General features: G+C 34.4%; 1 protein-coding gene and 1 pseudogene across 1 annotated transcript; one reads left to right on the top strand and one right to left on the bottom strand.

The window, feature by feature from the left end:
* Positions 1–1,727: 1,727 nt before the first annotated feature.
* LOC110716719 (xaa-Pro dipeptidase-like) lies at positions 1,728–24,727 on the top strand. The gene is made up of 16 exons (XM_021895352.1): positions 1,728–1,931; positions 2,060–2,109; positions 3,305–3,365; positions 10,605–10,700; positions 10,792–10,941; positions 14,296–14,427; positions 17,230–17,357; positions 20,064–20,106; positions 20,454–20,537; positions 21,212–21,253; positions 21,375–21,445; positions 22,471–22,524; positions 22,610–22,715; positions 22,801–22,869; positions 23,722–23,865; positions 24,247–24,727. Exons 1-16 carry the CDS (start codon positions 1,743–1,745, stop codon positions 24,388–24,390), a joined length of 1,563 nt encoding a protein of 520 aa, XP_021751044.1. The 5' UTR covers positions 1,728–1,742; the 3' UTR covers positions 24,391–24,727.
* On the bottom strand, positions 3,366–9,209 carry LOC110716720 (annotated as a pseudogene).
* Positions 24,728–25,536: the final 809 nt, after the last annotated feature.

Below are 25,536 nucleotides of genomic sequence, written 5' to 3' on the forward strand. Positions count from 1 at the left end.
TTGATAATTGAGTCATGTGTTGAGTCTATAATTCAATGATGCTTATGCTTGATTAATAGTAGCATGTTAGGTATTTCTTAATTTGTTTCGCAGCTTGTATGTACTAAGCTTTGCTGATTGCGTGCTTTTGTGTGTGTCTTTCTTTGGTCATGGCCTTCGCCTTTCAATGACCCTGTAATGATCCAATTTTTACACTTCTAATATTGGGGAGCAGACTCATCACAGGTGTTTACATAGTTTGGACTTGCATCAAGGTGGTGGGATTTGGAGTCGAGTGTTGATTACCATTCACAGTTTACTTTATTTCTTACTTTTGAATTTATTTAAACTCTGGTTTTATTTATTTACTACTTTTGTGGGGTTTTGAATAAGGGCCTTAATGGTTCCAAGTTGTATGATTTAATTTGGTTTTGGTTATTGGTTTTGAAATTTATTTATAACTGATTTAGTTTTTCCGCTGCTAATTTCTGATAAAGCCTTAACGTTTGAACACGTGGCGGTAGCACGCCAGTAATTCTCTTGGATTTTGTTCAGGGTATTTACAGGTTTTAAGAGAGAATTATTGGGGTGTTACAGTTATTAAGTAATGAATGAATTTCCTTTGCTCATTAAGATTTTAATCATCTGATCTAGTATGTAGTTTAGGGTGCACATGTAGTGTTTTCCATGGCATGATACCACAATAATCCCATGACTCTTCTCTAACAAAGCTTCATGAATAGAGTTTCCGTTCTCTTTCTCACTCCCCCTCCTCTTCTCTTTCTTGCGGATACACTTATGCAAAAGGAACATTTAATTACATAATATACACTAGTATTTATTTTGCTGACCTATAAATAATTTATAATGGCCATAAGAGCTCCACCAAACAATTACAATGATTTATGCAAGCAATTATAACCAATTACATAAGACACTAATTATGTCAATTATATAATCAAGCCAATTATGAAAGTTTTCTCAAATGAGCAATTACAGTAATTCAACACGACCAAACAATGACACTAATTCAACACAACCAAGCAATTACATTAATTAAACACAACCAAGCAATTACAAAAACTCAACCAAGCACTTTTAAGAACTCAACCAAACTCATAAGAGCAGTATGAAGCTGAAGATCAGCAAATTACTTGTTCAAACAAGGGATAAAAATTACTCAACTGAATAGTGCTCGAATCATAGTAGTACTTCTAAGATTATTCACACAATTTCTGGACATCGGTTACCTTTTTTACTACACGACCGCGTGCACGTCGTCCACCTCTTCTTCCACCCCTACGACCACCCCTTTTACCATGTGCTACATTAAACCCTTAGTGACAAAAACTCTAGATTTGTTACGAATTCTTTGTATAACAATGAATAACTTGGTTTAACTAACATGACTCGAATGTTGCTTCTATGAACACCTTCAACACCTTCGGATTTTAGTCAAAACAGATCTACCATCGCTCACCTCGAACTACAGCTAATCCTTGTCCAAGAGACAACCTCGACGAAATTCGACCGTTTTCAGGCCGTTTTCCGCTAGGTTTTCTAGAGATTTTCCGATGGGTTTTCCGGTGAGTTTTTAAGAGAGAGAAAAAGAGAAGTCTTTTTTTACAGCAAGTAACATCTAGTGAGAGGAGAGAATGTTCTTTTTACAGTCCGGTAACACATGAGTTACTGTCTCTTCTTTTAGGTCGAAATGACGGATTTGCCCCTTGCAATACACTTGTCTTCTTTAAAACGTCTTGCAAATGGCGGAAGCAAAAGACTCAATTCCAATTCCAATGGCTACTGCAGCGGCAGCAGCTCCGCGCTCTTCTCTCTCTCCTCCCGAATTTGAAATGCGACTTCACGTAATCAATCGTCAAAAACTCGTCAAATCTCTTCAACAACACCTTGCTGATTCCAATCGTCCAATTCAAGGCATCGTACTCCTTCAGGTATATAATCAATCAATCATTTAATTCTCGTCAATTCTAATTTTTCCCTAATTTTATGTTAATTTATGTATGAGATTGATCAAAATAAGTTTCTTCCATTAATTCGATTGTGTTTTCTGTGTTGTTAGGGTGGAGAAGAGCAGAATCGTTATTGCACCGATCATACTGAACTTTTCCGGTTAGTTTACTGATTTTTACTATGGAATTGGTGTATAATTAAATTTTCTTATTATGTTTTTCTTCGTATTTCGACCGTTCTTTATTAATTTCATCATTGGGAGTGTCATGAACTCATAATTGTCCATGCACAAGTTGGTTAAAGTCTTAGAGGGTGATACACTGATACTCGAGACCAAATCCCGTCTACATCATTCGCCCTTGTGACTCGCTCTTCCAAATATTGATATATTAATAATTAATAGTATATAGAGAGGTGAATCTAACAGGATCACAAGTAATTATATTTTACACATAATCAACAAAAGATCAAGCTGGTCAATGATGAGTATGTGAATAGTGTAAAAGTTCAAATGATGCAATTAACAAATGTGAATTTATAAGTTGTGCTAAATGTATGGGATGAAGACAAACCTATCAATTTATGATTGGTGCGGAAATGTGGATGTTCTTACCTTTTATTGCTCGTGGTGCTGGATATCCGACTAGATGATTGCAGAATTTATATTAGCAGTTGCACCACGAAGTTTTGGTGTCAATATTGTCAATTTGGGTCTGTAGGATGTCATGAATTTTTTGCTAGAATATTTTGATTTTCGGAGCTTTTGACAGCCAGCACAAAGTAAATTCTGTTCGCTGTTTAAGCAAAAGTGGTCAAGTGTAAAACTGCTCTTGGGAATGAATTAGTCCTGCATAATTTATACCAGTAAATAATTCTTTTCCCTCTCTTGTTGCTCGATGATAAAATGTTTAGTTGACTTGATGAAATTCTGGGTTCGCTGTAAGAATAAGAAGATGCATCTTTATCTTGTTTTCTGTATTTGTTTAAATACCTCTACTTGACAACAAAATCTCATGATCTGCTCTTTTTTCTCTTAAGAATAGCAACTTTTGTATTTGTTTTTGATAGATTGTTTGAATCACTTACATGTGTGGTTTTTTTTGTAATACATTTTGGCGTTTACATTGTGCTAAGCTTACACTAAGACCCTTAATTTCCAAGAGCAATTCTCAGTTTCAGTGTATGACTTTGTTAAATTATATGTGTGCAAATGTGCAATTAAGCTTTCTTGAATCCATCTTAGTAATAAGTCTCTACATTTAGTGCTCCGTTCATCCTTACAATTTGCATGTACAATATAAGAAGTCCTGTTCATAATTCAGATACTAAGTTGGTCTTTGTTTTCTTATGTCAGTCAGGAGAGTTATTTTGCTTACTTATTTGGAGTTAGGGAGCCCAGTTTTTATGGAGCTGTTGTAAGTTGTTCTCTCTCTTCCCCCCTCCTTGTTTCTTTTTTCCATACACCTCTCCATGTATCAAATTTTTTTCTATATGTTAGTTCTTTACGTCCTCCATGAGTGGGGCGGGGATGAGGGAGGTTTGGCAGGTGATGGGGCGGGGATGGGGATAATAATTGTTGGGGCGGGGATGGGGATAAAATTATACTAGCCACGGTTGATGGATTAGGTTTGGCTTTTATACTCGCCTCGTTCGCCCCGGCCATCCCCGTAAAAATAATTTATATAAATCCAAGTTAGGTCTTGTTTAGCAAAAGTAGCGGAAGAGGGGCATTTATGGTATAAGTGTTTAGCAAGTTAGGACATTTATGGTATGAGTGTTTAGCAAGTTAGGTCCTGTTTAGCAAAGTTGCGGTAGAGGGTATAAATCCAAGTTAGGTCCTGTTTAGCAAAAGTAGCGGTAGAGGGTATAGATGAGTGCCAATGATTAAAAGTTTCACGCTCATTTTTTGGAGGCTCGTTTTCAAATTGTGACTTATGGTATCTTGTCTTCGGATATGGTACAAGATAACCTTTCGATCTGGATACCCTTTGTTGGCCAAATAGTACTTACCTATCACAAATTCACAATATAAATAATATTAACATAAACTACCTAAAGATAATATATACTATAATTTCAAAGAATTATGCACACCTTCGGGCGGTTTAGGAAACTTAAAAGCTGGAGATTCACTTGCATGAAGAAATTCATGAGTATCATGTGCGGAACCTTCCCAACCCGCTAATACAAACGTGAAATACATATCAAAATCACACGTAGTTAATACATTAAATGTAGGAATTCCTTTTCTTCCACTATAAGGCATTTGTAGAGCCTCTGGTATACATGCCTCTATCCAATACAATCCTGAAATACAATCATATCAAAAATTTACATAATTTAATGACAACACTTAAAAAAAAACCTTAAAATAAGGCATATATCTTGCATCTGTTGTTATTTTTACCAGCACATGTGTTAAAGTTGGATCATATGGTCTTATAATATCATATGCAAGCCTCTTGAATTTTCGACAAGAAATTGAATTGAGGACATCATGAAATGCCCTACTTATAGTTTCACCATAACGTTGGAAACACTCACCAAGAACTCTATTTGAGGCACCTTGAGCAATTGCATATAAAAAAATGCCAACTTTCTCGTGTCCATATTTTGATGATTAATCATTACATAATCTTAAAAATAATTGTGGCTCCATTCTAAATGGATTGACACATCGAATAGGATTTCCAATCAACATTTCTTTTACCCACATCTCTCCTGTTAGAATTGAAGCCATGCATGGTTCTTTATATATGTAATTATAAAAATATGTAGATATCAAATATATTGTAAATGCAATTGCAATACAAAGTTTGCGCATTCTTTCCCCATCAATATCCATATTAATAACAAACCTGCCAATTATAAAAATAAGTCATGAATAAAACTATCATAAAAAGTATTGAAAAATTTCTCTAGGAAAAACATACATAACACAAATAATCCAAATATTTCACATAGAACCAATCTACATTTTTATTTTACCACTAGAGCAAACAAAAAACATTTTTTTTTTTCTAAACTAGTCATAGTTATTACCCTTAATATATAGATATTCTAACCACTTAGCTCTGCTATCATCATCCTCCATACTAAAAAAAAATCTCTCTTTTAGTTGCGTCTCCAATGACAGTAGTAGCAAAGCACCAAAACTCACTATGTTTCTCCAAATACTCATTTTCCACCATATGATTTATGGTATTCATTGCTGCAGAAATCGTGGACACATTTGATGTACTAGTTTGACTAATTTGTTATCACATTCTGTCATTTCAATAATTCCCTTAGATTATTACATTGGAGATCCTGTTGATTGTCTTCTTGTACGTTTCACTTGACCACTATTAGACTTTAATGGAGGCTGCTTTTGAATCTTATTAGAAGGACGAGTGTCATTGTTTACAGCTTAACTAGTCACTTGTGATGACCTACTTCCCGAACTACCTAAGTTAGCATCATTACGTGCCTGCTCTATAAAATGTTGAAAAAAATTCCCCTCATCATTAAGTAAATCTTGAGCATATTGGTCTCTTGGAAAATAGGTATCGCCACCATCATTATCAATGTTCCCTTCCTCTAAATTTTCATTTTGTATGGTAAGATCTTCAATGGGATCTATTGAGGGCACATAAACATTCTCTCCTGCCGCATAAGAATCTCCAAACAATTGTTCCCACTTTTGTTCAAGCTCCAAGTTTACACCCCTTAGTCGAAACTTTTGGAATTCTGAATTTTCCTACATTAAATTATTATAAAAACTAAAATATTATTAAAAATAATTTCATACTGTGATTGTTAATATGAAAATTATATAATAAATTAAATTGTGAATTATACACACCTTGATTTTTCTTTGCCACCATTCACTTGTAGCGTCAATTTTTTCCGACTTTAGATCCCATCCTATACCCGTCTCTGATTGTTTTAAGCTTTTCCAATGACGCCAATCTTTTCTCATTGTATCATATTTATTCTTGCAAGTATTTGAATTACTTAATTCACGACCAATTATTTGTTCGACATCCGTTTGAATTTCCTTCCACCTCAAAAAATTGTGCCTTCGCATTTTCCTTTATAAATGCAAGACAAACATCACATAGGGTGATTGAATCCTCGTCACTCCACTTAAAACTACCGCCCTGTGTTTCCTTTGTTATTCTTTTTTTACTCGATGATGAGGCCATCTAACCACCAAGCACATAAAATCATCAATTCAACCAAGTATTAACAAAATAGCACATACACCACATATTTTAAGTTCAATAACAAATATTTAATACTTTCCAATCTGATTTCAATTTATAGGTAAGGCCTAGCATATAAGAATAATAGGCATTACAAGCTTGCTTTGTTTGACCATAAATTCTAAGATTTGAGGTCAGAACATAGGAGTAAATCAACCATTAGAATAATCACTTCTAAAACCTTAAAGAGCTATGACCGACAAATCAATAATTACAAAGACCATATATTGAAAAAAAAAGCATAATCTTGAATAATTGGTGGTGGCAAAAACAAATCTACTAATAATTATAACACTCGAAATTATGGGAATAAATTCTATCAAAATTTCACCAAAGGCTCTAATTTATCATCTTGTGTAAATTACATAAACATATCTAATTCCAAATACCCAAAAGACAAATTAAAGAATACAAAATCATATCATCAATTAAAAAAAAACCGAAAAATTCTCGGATTAAAAAAATAAAAATTCAAAGAAACAAGGGATATATTTAAGGAGAGAATTCTTACTTGAACAATGATAAATTAATAATTGGTGATCAAGAGAACTTTGATGATGGAGGAATTTGATAGGAGATGGAACTTTGATGATGGAGGAATTTGGATAAGAAATTTAAATAGCTGTTTGACGTGATGAATAAGAAAATGCAAGAGATTTACATGCATCGCTACTTTTGTGGGTAAAACGCTTGTTATCCTAACGTTTATGAAAATCTACCCAACCACTACCTCTACCACTACCAACTACTTACACCGCTACCTTGCCAAACACTACTATTTATACCTACTAGTGTTTTGACCTAGTCAAAACGCTACCCGCTACCACCACCAAACAAGCCCTTAATCATTAAGTCTCATTTTGGGAGTGTTTTCTAAGAGCAGGTTATGGCGTTTGGGCATCAATACACTTACGCCAATGTTGCTCAATAGGGTCGGAAGTGGCTCGTTACGTGTATTAAACACATAAAGAGGCTTAGGCTAGTGGCATGTTGGCACTAAGCAAAGATGGTGTCATTTCTGTCATGGTATCAAGCCTTCATACTGAATTGTGGACTATTAATGACACTTGAAATTAACTCATTGTTTTGGGTGAACATCAGGCTGCTATGATATACAATAGCTTGATTATCATAAATGACATTAAATAGGAAGAAGATTATGAATTTTTTTTTTAATAAACTGAATTACAACACTTTTGTATGATAAAACTTTCGAGTGGTGGATTTCTCTCACAATTTAGCCTTCTAAAGTTAACCCAAAGCATTCAACCATATTAAACATGCTTATCTCTCTCTTATTAGTTCTATTTATAAGGTATTTCCCTTACAAATTAACTATCTCCTAACAACATTATTATAACTCTGATCCCTAAGTTGCCCTCTTCCCTAATATCAGTTCATTGCACAAGCGAGGGCATAATAGTGTTAGGATTTGTTACCTTCACTTGAAATAAGGTAATCTGGTCCATCGTTACATGGAACGCGGGACATTCCGGAACTTGGTACGGGAACGGGAACGTGGAACGTAGCCTTTAAAGTTCCCGGAACGTATGGTCATTTATTTTAATAGTGTTTTTTTAAAATTTTATTATTGATATTTACCGTAAATAAATACACATACAAAAAAAAAAAAAAAAAAGATAAAGGTGGAAATTGTAAAAGTAGTATTGATTCTCGTGTAGGAAATTTAAAATTAGTACAGTATTGATTACCGTGTAGGCATTGTAGGCAATTTAATACCACGTAAATAGAAAGAAAAGGGGACTTAGGGGTCCACAATAGTACTGTGTAGTGTGTAGGCAATTGTTTTTTAAAAAAAAAAGAAAGAAAAGGGGACATGGGGTCCACAATCTTGCTCTAGACTTATTTATTTACACGTTTCTTCATCTCCCTCCTCCATAGATTAATTTTTTTTTTTTGAAACACCATTGACGAAACCTTTAAAGTGTTTTAAGCTTTCAATTATACCTGAAATTATAAACAAATAATAACCCAATTGTCACTTAAGACTGCGACTTAGATCTTACTACAATCAGGTTTTCCGTCATGGACGAACTAGAACCCGAACCACCGCGGACTAGAACGCGTCAGATCCGCGTTTCGGTATGGACGTTCCGGTAAGGGGAACGCTATACCGTCCCGTGTTCAGGGTAACACTGATGTGGTTTGATCGGGTAGGAAAAATTTAAAAGAATAATCCCACCTTTCGCTCATCTGCTCAAAATAATTCCACCTTTTCGAATTCCAGAAATAATCCCACCTTAACACCCCATCTGCTCAAAATGAACCTTTTTACCTACAACCGTTTAAACAGGTAAATTTTTTGTTTTTTGTTTTTTTTTTTTTAATAAATAAACAAAGGAAAAAGAAAAAAAAGAAAAAATCCTAAACCCCCTAACCCACCCACCCCACCATTGGCACTGCCTATCCCCCACCATTTTCCACCTCCCCCTCTTCATTTAATCACCATGACCATCACCAATTCACCACTAAACTAACCACCTTCCCAGTTCCCACCATCCCACGATGCAAGCCCAGCCAGCCACCCGAGCCACGTCCACCTAAGATGCAGCGCCGCACCTAACCCAAGATTTTAACCGCCATTGATTTCGTTTTGTCAAGCTCCGAGGTTTAATCCCCACCCCAAATTGTCATAAAAGGGGCTGCCATGTCCAATTCCCCTCTTAATCTTCTAATCGAAACCCACCTGAATTAGAAACTTCGTTCGAATTGGAGTTTCTTGGCAACCATGTCCATGTCCGGCCAGAACTCGATCAACGCTGCCATGGGCCCGACGACGAATTACTTCACACAATGCTGCCATGGGAATCGGGGAAGGGGAAGTGGAAGGAGAAGGGAGAAGGGGAGGGAATCTGAGAAGGGGAAGTGGAAGGGGGAACGGAGAAGAGGAGGGAATCGGAGAAGGGGATGGAATCAAGGAAGGTGGCTGGTCCGGCTGTTCTACCGGCGGTACGGTTGGTCTAGCTTTTCCGGCGTCAGGGGGTTGTGATGGTGGTGATAAAGAGGTGGCGGCAGGGGGTTGTAATGGTGGCGATGAATAGGGTGGTCGTGGGGCTGGGAGTTTTTTATTTATTTTTAATTGTTTTATTTTTTTTAATTATTTAAAATTAGGACCAATTAGAAGGTGACAAGTGTCAAGTCACCTTCTAAAACAGGTTACTAATTTCATAAACCGGTAAAAGGTTCATTTTGGGAAGATGGACTTACAAGGTAGGATTATTTCTGGAATTCGACAAGGTGGGATTATTTTGAGCAGATGGGCGAAAGGTGGGATTATTCTTTTCAATTTTTCCAATTTTAATTTGGTGTTGCCATTTTTTTTTTTGATTGGTGTGATCTGATGTACTTATTTGACTAAACTTTTGACCATATTTTTACACTAATCTATAAGGAAAAAAAAATATCAAATTGGATCTTGTTAGATTCATTTCATCTTGTACTTCTCACATATGTAATTTTTGTAATATTTTAAAGACGCAATTAAAGATATTTAGTAAGCAATAAGTAAACGAGATTTAAAAGGCTCGACTGGTCTGTTCTGAAAATTTCTGGTCTAAGTTGATTCTGACAAGAATAAGTAACAAGTATCTGAAATAAGTTGGAGTAAACAAGTCCATAGTGGTTCAATTCTAGGTGATTGATGAAGGGCTGGAGGTCAGGAGGTGTGTGTGATAATGGTCTATCTGATGAAGCTGCTGGCATCAGTGATTTACTTAGGAAGGCATTCTCAACATGGCTGCAAAAGCGTCATAATAAAACACATATAAATAGGAAGGAAAGCAAGCTGGTTCACCAATAGATGGAGAAAGCATGCCTCCGCATTGATTTTTATTTTAGTACACCATCATATTCCTTATTTTGGGACACCTGTGTTTCTTTTTTTTTTTTCCTCCGAATGATATACAGAGTAATACACTAATACTACTCTTGGGTGGTATCCTGATTTCTGAATGAAGATGACAAAGCAATTCCGCACTTGTTGACATTCCAATTATCACCTTTCAGTGCATTGAGCTTCGAAATCCAAGTTAATAAGATTTATAGTGTGCTTAATTATTTGTAGATGAAGATTCAAGACAACAAGATTCATTTTAATTTTGACTTTCATCTACTTCTATTGGTAGAAATTGTTGTAGGATCTCCATTTTTTTTTTTCTCTTCTTGCATTATCAATCTTTATGATCAATTGATCATTATTCATTATTATGACTATTCCTATCATATACAATTGTTTGGACTTGCTTGCAAATGCGTTGTTTTTCCTTTATTCATTTTTATCTGTAACTTTTCTCAAAAAAAAAAAAAAAATCATTTATTAACTCATAACAAGTTAGTTTAGTTAGTTTTTCTGTTGATACTAATACTTGACCGTATTTGATTGGCAAGGATGTTGCCACAGGAAAATCTATCTTGTTTGCTCCACGTCTCCCAGCAGAGTATGCTGTTTGGCTAGGGCAGATCAAACCAATATCGCATTTTACGGTGAGAGCTTATCATATTATCATTCTATTACACCTTTAGTTTTTACTATTCATGTCTTTGCTCATATCTTCTCGGTTTTGATCTTTTGCAGGAAAGGTACAAGGTTGACATGGTCTGTTATGTGGACGAGATGGAAGAAGTTTTACACAGCCTATACAAGGGAGAAGATAAGTCTTTGCTGTTTCTGTTGCATGGGCTTAATACAGACAGTGGCAATTTCTCAAAACCAGCAGATTTTAAGGTGTCTATTATTTCCCCCTCTCCCCCCATATCTGGTTGTTGTACATAGTTAGATCCCCTTGAAACTTGCATGATTGGTTACCTCAAAAAAAAAAAAAAAAAAACTAGCTTGAATAATCCAAACCTTTCGAAATATTCTACAGTAGTTGACTTAGAATAGCACTAACAACATTTTCATTAAACTCTTGATGACAGCCTTTATTCTATTGCATTGAACTGTAAGGTTGAGATAGACCAAACTCTCATACCATTGAACCTCAAACAACCACTTGCAGACTGTTAAAAAAGATGATAAAGTTGCAAATTTAATTCACTGATAACCACGGGGGAATTTTGGGACTAAATAAGTATTTTGGATGTACATTCTTCTTGTAGGATATGAATACACTAAATACCTTGACATTCAACTTTCCATTAAGGCTCTGCCCTCCTCATCTTATTTTCACTTTTTTAAGTTTAATAAATTCATATATAAAAAAGGCTAACAAGTTCAAATACATTAAGATAAGGGCATATGAGCTTTGTTCTAATAAGACCCAATTTTCAATAAGGTAAGATAAGTGCTAATTACTTTAGATACTATAAACGCTAATGAGTTCTATTAAGATAAAATAAGCTAAATATCAATGAAATTCTGAAGTAAAAAGGAAAATTCAAGACTATTATTTTTTTTTCTTTTCTTTTTTGCACCTATGAAGTTAAATACTCTCTTCGTTACTAAACTATTGCCCCGTTTCCTTATATGTTAGCAGGTCCCAACAATGTCTAATTAATTTCCAGTCCCACGTGCAAATGAACAAAATTACCTACTCATTTAAAATTGTAAAAGAAGGGGTTGATCAAGTATAAGCCTAGTGTTTGGTACATGTGATCACCTTTGTGTTGTTTATCACTTATCACACTTGTTATTGCATAGCTTTAACCATCAATCCTTGTTTCTTAATAAATAAAAATTATATATAAAAAAGATTGGGAAATTCTCTTTGGTAAACCTCTAGTTTTTAACATTCTCAATGGTGAATTATAAAAAAAGTTATTATCCTTGGTAAACTTTAATTAATTATAATTTTTCAATGGTAACATTAATGAAATTATAAGCCTAACCCTAGTTAACTAAACACTTAATGACTAAATTGACCCTATTAAACTCTAGTTTTCCTACCAAAAGCGTTCAACCACGAATAGCTCCTCCCTTACGCCGGCAACCCTTCTCCTACAATCACCGGCCTTCCCAGCCCTTCATCCTCCTCCTCCCTCGCGATCTGTCTTTCGTCGTCGAAAACCCCACCCAAAAAGTGGTTTCTGGGTTTGATGTTCGTTTGTTAGAGTGTTTTTTTTTTGTGGGGTTTAAGGTTTGGAGGGCGGTTTTATGCTGGGAAAGGGAGTGACGCCATTTTCAAGATCTGGGAAGGGATGGGGGTCCGATTCAAGAACTTAACAACTCGTTGATTTCGATCATATGACCATATGATGCGAATTTGGTTTAGAACTTAATGCCATATTTACCATTATCACAATTTGAAAGAGAAATTGCATAAATTAACCAACAATTCATTCAAAATTGCAGAAGAAAATACACTTTTAGAGGTTCAATTGGGGAGATTCAAGCTAAATTCTGCGGATTTTTTTTAGGAGAAGAGATTGAGGATTTGAGGGACGTCGACTGTTTGTTTGGGGAAAGGGTACGGTGGTGGTTCATAGGGAAGGAAAGGTGCGAAAGGAGTGGGGAATTGGATTGAGGATTGGTGGCAGGTGGTGTTGCAGGCTAATGGAGTGAGAGTTGGTGGCGGTTTGAAGGTGGTTTGGTGGTGTGGCTGAAGTGGTGTAGCGTACAACAAGGTGTGGCAGTGGCTAACTGTGGTGGCTGAAACCGGTGGTTGTTCGGTGTTGGCATGAGGCGATGAATGTGGTGGTGGAGAATGTAGGTGGGTGGTTTTAGTGTACTGTGGTGGTTGTTGAAAAGGTGAGGAATTGAGGATGAAGATGATGAATTGGTGATCTTGATGATGATGATGAGTTAAGTGAGGATATTTTAGGAATTTTATTTTTTTTATTTTAAAAAAATGTTAACCATGTTTAAATATTAACTAAATTGCTTCATTAAGTTCACCATTGAAAAAATATAACAAATTAAAGTTTATCAAGGATAATAAGAATTTTTGCAATTTACCACTAAGAAAAGTAAAAATTAGAGGTTTACCAAAGAGAATTTCCCAAAAAGATTTTATTATAGTAAGGCATTTCTAAAAAGATCCCATAAAATTTTTTTCTTAACATTTAAATCACAAAAATGGTCAAAGGAGAGTTTGTGAATAGTGCAATAGTCAAACTCGGTCAAGTATAAAGGAATTGAGGAAGTATAAAGAACGCAGGAAGTACTTAGGGCTAATTAGCAGAATGGTTTGAAGAAAGAAGATACAAAAGGATAAATTTGTCAAGAAGTTGGACTTACATAGTTATGTAGCTCCTTATATTTTATGCTTGTTGCCGAGAAACACAATCTTGGGTAAGGCTTTACGAGGCTTTCTAGCTTTTGGTTCGCTTATTAGCACTAAATTCCAATGTTTTATTAGGGTTCATATTCATCAATCTACATTAGGCTTGATAACGATTAAGTGAATTTGATAGTTTACTAACTACCTTAGTTCATGTTTGCTCACATTACTTCAATGTTCAAGTCATAGCTAATTAAGTTCTAACAAGTTCATATAAGTCCAGTTAAGTTCAAATTAATTTATTTATCTGAAAATCAAGTGAGTAGAATACACCCTTAGTAGCTAAAAGGGGTTATTGGTTCAAGAATCTCATAATTATATGTGGATAGTTTACACTTAATTCATTTGCTCATTTAATAAAACATGTTTTTCCTTTCAACATTTCAATTGTGGCTATAAATAATAATGTATTTAATAAATACATTATTAGACCTAGAGTTCTGCATTTTATGAGTTTAATTTATTTCTGCTCCTGAATTTGTTACACATTTCTAGAACATGGCACATTCCTAGCAACTCTTAAGCTCAACTGAATTGGTATGCCAATTGGTGCTCAATTCTAAAATTGAATGCTGTATTCGATCAATAATTCCACTGCCTTGTTGAGGTCTATTAAGAGAAGCAATTCCATATGTTAGTGTTAGGATAGTGCTACCTGGAATGTGTTACAGTATGGGTTAGAATCATCTTATTTCTGATGTTTGCATTATCAAGCTGTCTTTCAGATTGTCAATGTTATTTGATCTGGCATGATGCTGAAATCAATCTGTTGTTTTGAAAATCAGAATTTTATGTTTTGAGTACTTTTGACTGCTTTATATACTAGCAAGTTTTTGATAGGTATATTCTTTACTCGTCAGGGGATTGAGAATTTCAAAACGGATCTAAGTACTTTGCATCCTGTATTGACCGAGTGCCGTGTTCTAAAGTCAAAGATGGAGCTTGACATTATCCAATATGCAAATGATATAAGCTCAGAGGCTCATGTCGAGGTATTGTTTTATCAGAGATATACATGTTTTGTCTCTGGAGGTTGCTATGCTTTTTGATCCTCTCTGGATGAAATCTTTTTGTAATGCCAAAAAAAAAAAAGGATCAATGAATATAATCTAAGATAAAAATGTATGAAACCTTTGATGTATTAATGTATAAAATATTAGTTTTGGGAGTTATTTTTGTTTATTTGGATCATACTGGCTCAAGTCCTTCAAGATAGGCTGATCTTTGGTCTCAACTCTCAAGGACCAAAAAAATGAGGTGCTCTAAGCAATTTGTCTTTTATGGCATGTTCAATAGGTTCTTATTCTTCAAGCATTAGGTTAATGCATCTACGCCTACTTAACCTTTGGAAGGATAAACTGTGTGTGTCAACTCTTGGTCCCTGAAGACAAGTTTGGAGCATAAATAGTTTCAAGTTGGCATTGCAAAGTTCTGTTTTGCCTTCAAAATACTACTCATGGATAGGTTTGTTATATGATAATATTCATGGGTTGATGATCAAAATCTGATTACAGCTTGGATATGATATTCTACATGACTTGTTACTCTTCTTTTCATAATGATGGATTAAGGTTAATTACTAAATGGATATGGTACTTCATGGGTAGATATGTAGAACGGTAGAAGAAGATTGGGTCTTAAGTTGAGATACTGAAAATAAAAAGCAGAAGAAACGGGTAGGAAAGTGTGTAAAACCTAAGAGTAGAAGATTTAGATGATTATCTGGCAAGTTGATGAACTGGACTGAAGATTATTATATAGGGAAGATAGCAAATTAGGGGAAATGGATGATTGATTGTAGTGTAAATGCAATTATATCATCAATAATGGTGTTGCAAGCTTAGAACCCCAGGCCTTTGAATGGCTGGATACTCCAAACTACAAACTTAAGCGAAGCAAAATAAACTTCTAAATTCTCTTATTTATTTATCTAATCTCCTTTACATATAACATTTTTAACTTTCTTTCCTTTTTCACCTTTAACTAACTCTTTCGCCTTTTCCCCCAAGCTAACCTAATAGTGCAAAACAAAACTACCCTTTCCTCCTAAACTAGTTTATTACAGAAAGAATGAGGAGTAAGCAAATTTGTAACAAATATAATTCCCAGGTATCTTATTCTGTTAAATTTAGTCAGCAAAGCATATCATATTCTCTGTAGTAAGTTGACTATAATAATCTGCAAACTTCTAAAATAGATGGTTGTTGACAAGTAGGAGTGTAGAACTATATAGACTTCGGGAGGCAAATCAAGCAAGCAAGGACCTTGTGTATAGGTTTACTGGCATGGTAGTAGCTTTATGTCAAGAGGTGGTTTGGTCCAATTCGGTCTTGTTTTGAATTGGTGAATGGCCCTAGTTATGGGCAAGGCATTAAAGTAGGTCTTTTTAGATAATGAAAAATATAATCCCTCCTAGTTTTCCCTCTTATCAAGACATATAATATTAGGTGTGATTTGGGAGTATGATTATCAATAATTATAATAAGAAAAAGATAGGTGTTATGGGAGATAGTGGAGTATTCTAATTGACTGAAAGAGAGTGGGATTTTAACTTTTAGTAGTGGGTCCTTGCCAAAAACAGAATGGGGCAAACTAAGTTGGGACAAATGAAAAAGGAAAATTGGCAAAATAAAGTGGGACTACAGAAGGCCTATGTTTGTTTAGGAATTCCAGTTCATGTATTTGGCGTTTTAAATAATCTAAAGATCATTTCCGCTTTCTTAATGATTTCTGTATGAAGAATGAAGTAATTTCCTTGTCCAATATTATACATAAACTCTATATACAATGGTTATTAAATTATATTTGACATTTTTTAAATAATAAACTCTGTATTATTACACAATTCATCAAATGAACTTTCTCATTTGGCTGGATTTTCTAAACGTTTTTCTCAAAGCTGAATTGTTTAAAGTTTTGATATAATCAGGAAGTTATAGCTTTATGGGGAGTATGTGAAAAATAAAATGAATACAAGAAAAAAGTAATACAATACCTTTGGTGAGAAGGAAGACCTGTTGTAAAAAATATGATGAAGGAATTTGCATTCTCACAATATCTGAAGCAAGTTTGAATTCAGCATGAGCGAGTATTTCATCTATGTACTTTTAGTCAAGAAACTCTGCTGGGACTTACCATCCCCCCCCCCCTTTCTTTTTCCTTAGATTTATTTTAATAACCTTTTCCTTTTTTTTTGGCTTCATACTTGTTTCTTGTATTTGGTTGCTGCATTTACCTTCTGTCATACTTATGGGCTTGAACTACAGAAGTTCAAGCAATCCTATCTATTATGTTATCTATTGGATACTTTTAATATTCCATTCTTTAGGGATAAAATATTTCTTAATTTTATTGCTTGTAATATCATGGAAATTTTGTCGAGAACTACTAATTAAAGCGCGTGTTTTGAAAACAACTACCTATTAAAAAAAAATATAAAAGAACTACCACAAAGTTGTAAAAAATTTAAGTAGCATTGCCACTTTAATTTAGTAATTCCAACTAAAATATTTGGCATGTAGGTTTCACTTTTTACCTTTACCTCATAAAATCACCATCTAAATTGACTAAATTACCCTTCTTAAATGTAAAAAGTGATAAAAAGTGAGATCCAAATGCCAGAGATTCTAGCTAAAATTGTTAGAGTGGTAGTGCTACTTAAACTTTTTACAACTTTGTGGTAATTTTTTTTTTAAAAAAAAAAACTTAATAGGTAGTTGTTTTCAAAACACGTGCTTTAATTGGTAGTTGTTGACAAAATTTCCTAATATTATTATGATGATGTTGGCTGGTAGGTAATGAGAAATACAAATGTTGGGATGAAAGAATACCAATTGGAAAGCTTGTTCCTTCATCACACATATATGTATGGTGGCTGTAGGCACTGCTCATACACCTGTATTTGTGCCACAGGCGATAACAGGTATTGCTTTCATTTATCACTACTAGATCTTTGCTATGGGTAAAATGTATAGAAATATTAGACTGTTATCCTATTTTGTGGTTTATACTTTTGCCCCTGTAAGCTTTTAATTAGCTTTTATTATCTCCATTTGGTCTTTCATTGCTGTGTGAAGAACTCCGAATAGTTTCTTTGAAATTTTCTTTTGGTGGAAAACCTATCTTCAATGTGTGGGATTTAGGGTTTCCACTGCTACTTGCTTGTTCTTTTTTCAATTGCTGAACTTTATAAAATTAGTGAACCTCTTTTGCTCTTAAAAATCAGGTCATCACTTCTGTCATTTTCTTTATCTTCGTTTGTATGGAACCAAAGGTCCTTAGAAATTCAAGGCTATTGCTTGTTGGACACTTGGACTTGTTTGAGAAAGATAAATGGTATTGTAGATTCAAAGGTCGAATCATGACAATTTCTTGTATGTTAATTGTGGAAATATGTGGAACCAATTTGACAGTAGTGTGTCAATTGAAAAAAAATAGATTTAATTTACTACTAAATTCTTGATACATATATGTGGATATGAGACATGTACTACATTCCTTTGGATAACCTAATCTTTATTGTGAGGGTGTTGTGGGTTTGTTTCCAGTTATCTTGGTGCAATTAGTGCTAGTTATATTTGTTTTGATTTACCTTTTTTTTTTTTTTTTTGAATAGCAAAAATATTTTATTAATTAAAAGTCATACGACATCTACAATAGGGATTCAACGTTAACAAATATATAAGATATTGAATCAAATAAAATTTTCCTTCATAAAAACTACGCTCGTCGAGTAGATCTTACACTATGTAACATCTCTTGCTTATATCGCTGGAAAATTTATCCTTGTTGGAGAGATAATCTAATGATGCTTCGCAGCCGTGAGGATTTTTCCTCCTGATTCATTTGTTTGTATTCGAAAACTTGATAACTTTTTCACCAACGAAATAATTTCACGACAATCCATAAGATCTAATATCATGGATTCTAAACTAAGAAATTTCTCCCCCCCAAAAAGAGGATATAAACCTTGTCTTTCGAAGGAGGTCGAAAACCCTTTTTTGAAGCAATATAATAAAACCTGAAAAAACTTTAAAGAAACAAGGATTGGGGCTTACCACCGGTTAAAACTGATGGAAGCCCCTTCAAAATTCAACAATGGAGGCTAGGGTTTTGGAAAGAGGAAAGAGGAAGGAGGAGAGAGGAGAGAGAAAAAAAAAGTATTTCTTTGATTTACTTAAGGGGAGCATATAGTGGTGATTATTTCAAAGAACTGAAGCACTCTGCTAACTCGAGTGGCTACTCTGACCTCTTGACAGCTTGAAATTTCCATTAATGGGATGAAGTTTCTACATGACATTGGTATAATCATCAGTACAATGACATTTTGTAACTAATTTTATTAATGTGATAAAAACTTTGGCCAGCTACCTGAATAAACAACTGATTTGTCCTTACCTATTGATGGAACCTTAGTGAATCAGAAATATAGATTTCTACAATTAGATCCGGTGCTTTGTATGGCAAGCTCGTCTGCATTTAAATTGGAGTTACTCATCCATGTAAGCCTAGCAGTGTTCTTAGAAAAGCTTTGGGTGTTTGTTTACATTTCAATTGGAGTTATTCATCCATGTAAGCCTAGCAGATTAGCAGTGTTCTTAGAAAAGCTTTGGGTGTTTATTTACATTCATATGTTAGTAATGAGTCTAAATCTGAGTTGCTCTATTGTTCAGTATCTTTATCCCTCTCATATACTAGAGTTAAGTTAGTTTTCTTCAAATATCTGTCAAAAGCAAGTCAAAACCACATAATAAGAGTCTCAAGTACTTTGCAACATCATTTCAACTTCAGTCTTTTGTTGGCTCATCTGATTAGTTTATTATTTGTGTTTGCTCATGGATAAGGTTAGGAGTGCATCACCTACTCTTAGCTGTTATCCTTCCAAAAGCTCCACAGATAGTGACTCAATAAAAACACTCAGAACTGCGTTGCATCATTGCATATATAAATTGTGTTTCTTGTTGTAGTTTACTTATTTTCCTTGAAACTTAGACCAAAGAAAATGACATAACAATTAAAGAAGGAAATGGTTATAAATTTTACTGCCTAATAAAGTGCACATGTTGTCTATAAAATGTAACTTAGATATTTTTTATCACTCGAGTGGTATATGTTGATATATACTTAGAATCAATGATCGAGCAAGTGAGCTTTAGCTCACTAGATAGCTCGTAGACGAATGACGCTCCATAGGGTCTATCGCTCGAAGTTAGTTTCGGTGCGCAGTAGGCGAGCTATTGCTTGCGGCGAAGAGCTAGAGCTCGGGCGTGCACTAGTGTCAAAGTTGCCTGCACTGGGAGCTGCGTTCGCAGGTCGCGTGCGATTCTTAGCCTTGTACGCTTGACTAATGTTCTTGGGTCCAGTTTCTGTTTGGGCCTTAGCGTTTTCTGAATTCTGTTTTTGAGAGTACTATATAAACTCTTTGGGTTTATTCCTAGCTGTCATGATGTTTATTATCCATCATTCAATCTGTACTCTGTATTTTTCCTCAATAACAATAAAACTTTCCTCTTGCCTGCCTGTGGACGTAACCAACTCATTGTTGGTGAACCACGTAATTCTATGTTATTTTGTTTGTCGTTTTTTATTATATTTCTTGCATCCATTATAACTGTATATTTTCCTGCAGTTCTGTTCTTCACTATGGGCATGCTGCGGCTCCAAATGATAGGGTATGTTGGATCTAGCAACTCAACTCTCTTAATAAACCAAAGTTGTCAGTTTTCCATTGTAATTGCACCAAAAAGCTGCTATTAGTTAAAAGAGGGCTCCTTAGAGAAAGATTTAACCATGTATATACAGGATGGATTGATGGAATGAGATTTTTTTTAAAAAAAAAATAAAATTGATGTGTATACATTTAATATGGAGTATGAAGAAAGCTTTAAACTATGAAAATAGGGAAGAGAGAGAGGATTTAAAACCATTTTACAAGTTGTTTTGAAGGTCTTTTATATTATGTACTCTTTGATGTGGCCCTGTTGCATATAAATCTATTCTCACATTTACCTCTCTGCAGACTTTTATGGATGGAGATATGGCATTGCTGGATATGGGAGCTGAATATTATTTTTATGGTTCTGATATAACCTGTTCGTTCCCTGTATGTAGCTCCATCAGAAATTCTTTCTAAGTACTAGTTTACTTATATTGGTGCGTATTATACATGAATGTGCTGAAAGAAGTTGCTTTTGTGGATATTAGTATTGAAGTTATTTGTTTTATCTGTAAATTGACAAGGGCACAAATTCCACATTCATGCAACGTTCTTCTAGAATGCGGATGATGTATTATTGGTTGTAGTCACCTCTAAGCCCTTTGAAAAATGTTATTGTAAGGATAGTTGGGGGGACCACAATAGGTGAGAGTGAGACAGAAGGAGAGAAATAGCAGTAGAAAGTGAAAAAAGCAGGTTAGAGATGGAGAAAGGAAAAAGAGAAAAAGAAAAAAAAAAAAAAAAAGAGAAAAATAGATAGCATGTGAGGGAAAAGGTAAGAGGAATAGTATTCCAAAAAAAAAAAAAAAAAAAAAAGTAAGAAGAGGAATAAAAATAGGGAATATATTGTATACCAATATAAATATTCTTGGTACCAATGGACTAACTATTGCCTTGTCAATATTATTAGGTTATTTGGTTCTTGTATTTTACTAAAATTTCTACTTACTTTAGACAAAATATAAGTTTAGCCAAAATAATTGATTTGTCTCACTCTTTATTCAAGTGATGAAGCTATTTGTTTTCTGACTCTGATTACGGTGCTTGTTGGTTTGCTTCAGGTAAATGGAAAATTTACTGCTGATCAACGTCTTATATACAATGTGAGTTTCTTGTTAAGCTGTATGCTATGATCTTCTGAGTTACAGTCACTCTTTGACTTTTAAAGTTGACAACTTTGTTGCTGCATAGTGCATACTCTCAAAATTTTCTTCATATTTGCAGGCTGTCCTTGATGCTCACAATTCTGTCATAGCGGCAATGAAACCTGGAGTAAATTGGATAAATATGCACAAGTATGTCTGAGAGTCCGAGTCCCTTTTTATAGTTGTTGCTTTCTGCTGCATTTCTTTTGATGTTTGCATAATTTGTGTCTGTCACTGAGAAATGTTTTCGATACTAGAATGGTTTGAAATTTTTAAAGTGTTTGACAGTCAGTTACTAATATTGGGTGAACTTTGCTCAAGACATGTGCTCTATGAAGTATGTAGATTTTGCTTCGACGAAACATTATATGCTGATGTTTTATAATGCATTAATAGTGTAACTGTAAGGCCCCTAAATCTGAGGAATTTGTATAAAATCATAATTCTATTCAATTCTTTCCACATCGGCAAACTGAGAGCTTAAGGCTTCTATATCTCAGTATATGCTTACATATTTAAACCCATTCTTCACATATTCTTAAACAATAGTGTGTACAATCCGTGTACATTCGTCAATTTAATGGACTTGCCAGATAGTATCTCCCTTTTACTTAATTATATGAAGAATATATGAAGAATATGAACACTTATAGGGCACATTTGTGGCATGCCTTAGACAGTAGATAGCTTAAATTTGCTCACTTATAGGGCACATTTGTGGCATGCCTTAGACAGCAGAGAGCTTAAATTTGCTCCACGGATTAATGAAGAAATTAAGGATTTCAGGTGATCATCATCATTGTTTGATCCCTTAAGATATGCCTAATTATCAATGTGTTATCTTTTATTTTTAACTCTATGAGCTTCATATCCTCTCATACAATCCCTTCCCCTTCCCCTTCCCCTTCTAGGGTAATAATGGCATCTTCGTCAACCCTTTGTTCTGTCATCCTGCTAACTGATGATGATCTGACTTTTTTTTTTTTTTTTTTTGAATAATGGTGATCTGACTCTTCATATCAGCTTAGTATTTGTGTGGCTTACTTGTCATTACGATTGGATGTTGACACTTGAAATCTTCATATCAGCTTAGTATTTGTGTTCCTTCAAAATGCCTTATTTTCTTTTTTTTTTTCTCTGTCTTGTGATTTTTGTACTGAGCGTCTTGGTGTCAGACTTGCTGAGAAAGTCATACTTGAGGCTTTAAAGAAAGGGAACATCATCACTGGGTAAGGCAGTGCCTATTGCTCTTTTCATGTCATGCGTAAACTCTTGTTCTCATATTTTTTCTTCCCTAATTTTCTCTTCTTATAGAGATATCCAGGATATGATGGCTCTAAGGCTGGGAGCTGTTTTTATGCCTCATGGTCTTGGTCACTTGTTGGGCATCGACACCCATGATCCAGGGGGCTATCCTAAGGTTTTGGTTGCTTATCCTTTTGATCTTCTATCTTTCTTAGTTGTTGGTGTTTCTGATTTATGGTAACTGTTTTGCAAATTTGCAGGGACTGGAGCGTCCAAAAGAACCCGGGTTAAGCTCTCTACGTACAGCCCGAGAACTAAAGGAGGACATGGTTAGCATATGTTTTTTGTTTCATACTTCACTTCACACTTAAACATGTGCATGTAACACTTAATTCTTCCAGAAGATTCTACTTCTGGAATGCTCCATAGTCCTTAGCCCAGAGGGTATCCCTTAAAGTCCAAAGCAATATCTTGCATATCCTTTCTTATTGAGAAAAGGGATTTATACACTATGCTTTTGGCTGCCATGCCCTGCTGTCATGCATCGCCCTCTTTTCAATTCATCAATCAATCAATCAAATACTATATACTAAAAGACACACCAGCGATGACACGTGTCATCTCCTGGTGTGTCCTTAGTTATTTTTTTTCCTTTTTTAAAAAAAAAAAATTAATTTAGGAAGCAAATCATTTACAAAAATCATATTATTTTTTTGTACATATTTCATACTAACACGTAATAATTATTATATTTAAAATGAAAGATTCATTCACAAAGCTTTCTAAAAAAAAAATTTGGGCAATACATACCAAAAATCAACATTTTTAAATAATTGGTGACCTATTTTACAATAAGAAAAAATATTGCTCAGATTTTTTTGCCTACTTTTGTTTTAGTTGTGTATTAGAAGCTACAATTAAAATTGCAAATACCAAATTAACATATCACACAATTTTATTATTTTTCGACAAATTTATAATTATAATACTTCTCAATCAATAATCTATAACTATCTATATATAAAAATCACCGTGCATGGCACGGGATCTAACCTAGTTTTATATAATGGTCAGTGCACTATAAATCGTTTATCGTTGTTGATGTGTGTTTGTATTGTCTTACACATACAAAATCAGTAAATATAAACAAATAAAGAGCTGATTTGACCAACCTGTTTCAGGTAATTACAGTAGAGCCTGGATGCTACTTCATCAGTGCTTTACTGATTCCAGCAATGGAAAGTTCAGAAACTTCAAGATTCTTCAATGCTGATGCAATAAAGAGATTTGTGGACTTTGGTGGTGTTCGAATTGAAAGTGATGTGGTATTGTTCAGTTGTCTTATTACTCTTAATATTGTTTACAATTCACTGGTGTTGTGGGGTTTTTTTCACGCCTTTCTTGAACTCTGTTGTCATCCATGTTCTTTATACTTGATTGACAATTCTACATGGCTCCTCAAGGTGCCTGGTTGTTCTTGTCGTTTAAGTTAAATGTTTATTTTTATTAACGATCATTTGGTAGACACTCTTCATGTCCTCGTCTACTTAAAGTTTTTTTTGGTGGAAGCGAGCTTTATTATGGTTGTCCTATGTTGTAGTTGTGCATAGATTTGCTTATTATTACCATCACATTTGTTTCCTTTAGCTACATGAATTTGTGGGAGTGAAGGTCTTTTCTAACTTTGTTCCTATTGAATTATTCAGTACGTCACCTCAACTGGCTGCAAGAACATGACCAATGTTCCGCGTGAGACATGGGAGATAGAAGCTGTCATGGCAGGGGCGAAATGGCCAATAGAAAAAGGTCTTAATCATTCACAGAATGGAATTGCTAATTTGCATTCGTGAAGGGGATGCTGAACTTTGCCAACACATACAGGAGGGTAAACGCTTCAAGTTTAATCTGCAGATAGGTCCTGAAACCTGCAAATGTAGAATGACATAATGTGCTTTACAGTTAGCAGATTGTGTTAGTTTGGATTGTAATTGAAATAAAAGTTTCCCGATTCCTAATTGGTTGAGGAGAAGTGTAATACAGATTCTAGAGAATGCAACTTCCCTAATGTATTAAAGCTCTATTAGGAGTTTTTATGATATCATCTAGTTTAAAATTCTTGTAGCAAGCATATGTCAATTATCATTCGCTGGTAAAAAAGTTGCTATTACTGGTTTTACACTTCTACTATAGGTCATTGTGTAATTTTGTTTAGAAGTGTTATCCTAATTTTTTAAATGCTTAAACGTGTTTGCTGTGATAATAATATATAGATTAGAACATAGTGTAACAACGGAATTATAGTATATCACACCTTAATTATATAAATTTAAATACTTTATAGCAAGACTAAGCTAGATCTATTTTTAACTTTTCTTAATGTTTAAATCATAAAAGATGATTAAAAGAGTGTGTGAATAGTGTGAAAGTATAAATGTTGTAATTAAAAGAAGATTAGGAAAGTAATTGCTATATTGTATGCATAAAAGATTTTATGATTTTTGAAGTTTAAGTGCCTATAATTGAATAATGTAAATATTTTCTTATCATTATGATTCGAATAAATTATATTCCAATATTGAATAAGTGGATTTGATTGCACCAACCTTGCTCAACTCAAAAACCATCAACAAAATGAACAAGCAATTTTGGTATTACACATGCATTGATCTAACAAGAGGTTCCCTTGTGATTTGACCAAGAAACAATTTCATTCAATTTGGTTCGCCTTTGTCAAAAGAACAAGAGATTCCTACCCCGATGAAAGAATTATTTTATCGGTATGAAACCTTCATCCATCTCGGGTTTGTTTATGGTAAGGGAATCTCTTACTCTCAAAATTTGTCCTTAATAGAAATAAAATTATCCTACCAATCAAAAACCTCTCACAAGTCAATCCAACTCGAGTTGTTTATGGTAAGGAAATCTCTTACCCTCAAACTATGTCTTTAATAGGATTTATATCCCCAACCTCGTAATTAGAAAGTTCGTTCCTCGCC

This window comes from Chenopodium quinoa, unplaced genomic scaffold, assembly GCF_001683475.1.
Source record: "Chenopodium quinoa cultivar QQ74 unplaced genomic scaffold, ASM168347v1, whole genome shotgun sequence".
Lineage (NCBI taxonomy): Eukaryota > Viridiplantae > Streptophyta > Magnoliopsida > Caryophyllales > Amaranthaceae > Chenopodium > Chenopodium quinoa.

Bases quoted from the DNA above. Each gene is read 5' to 3' on its own strand.
- LOC110716719 (XM_021895352.1), top strand. From the start codon at position 1,743: ATGGCGGAAGCAAAAGACTCAATTCCAATTCCAATGGCTACTGCAGCG. The intron at 20,107-20,453 runs GTATGTTGGATC...ACCTCTCTGCAG, and splicing joins CTGCGGCTCCAAATGATAGG to ACTTTTATGGATGGAGATAT. The intron at 23,866-24,246 runs GTATTGTTCAGT...TGAATTATTCAG, and splicing joins TTCGAATTGAAAGTGATGTG to TACGTCACCTCAACTGGCTG.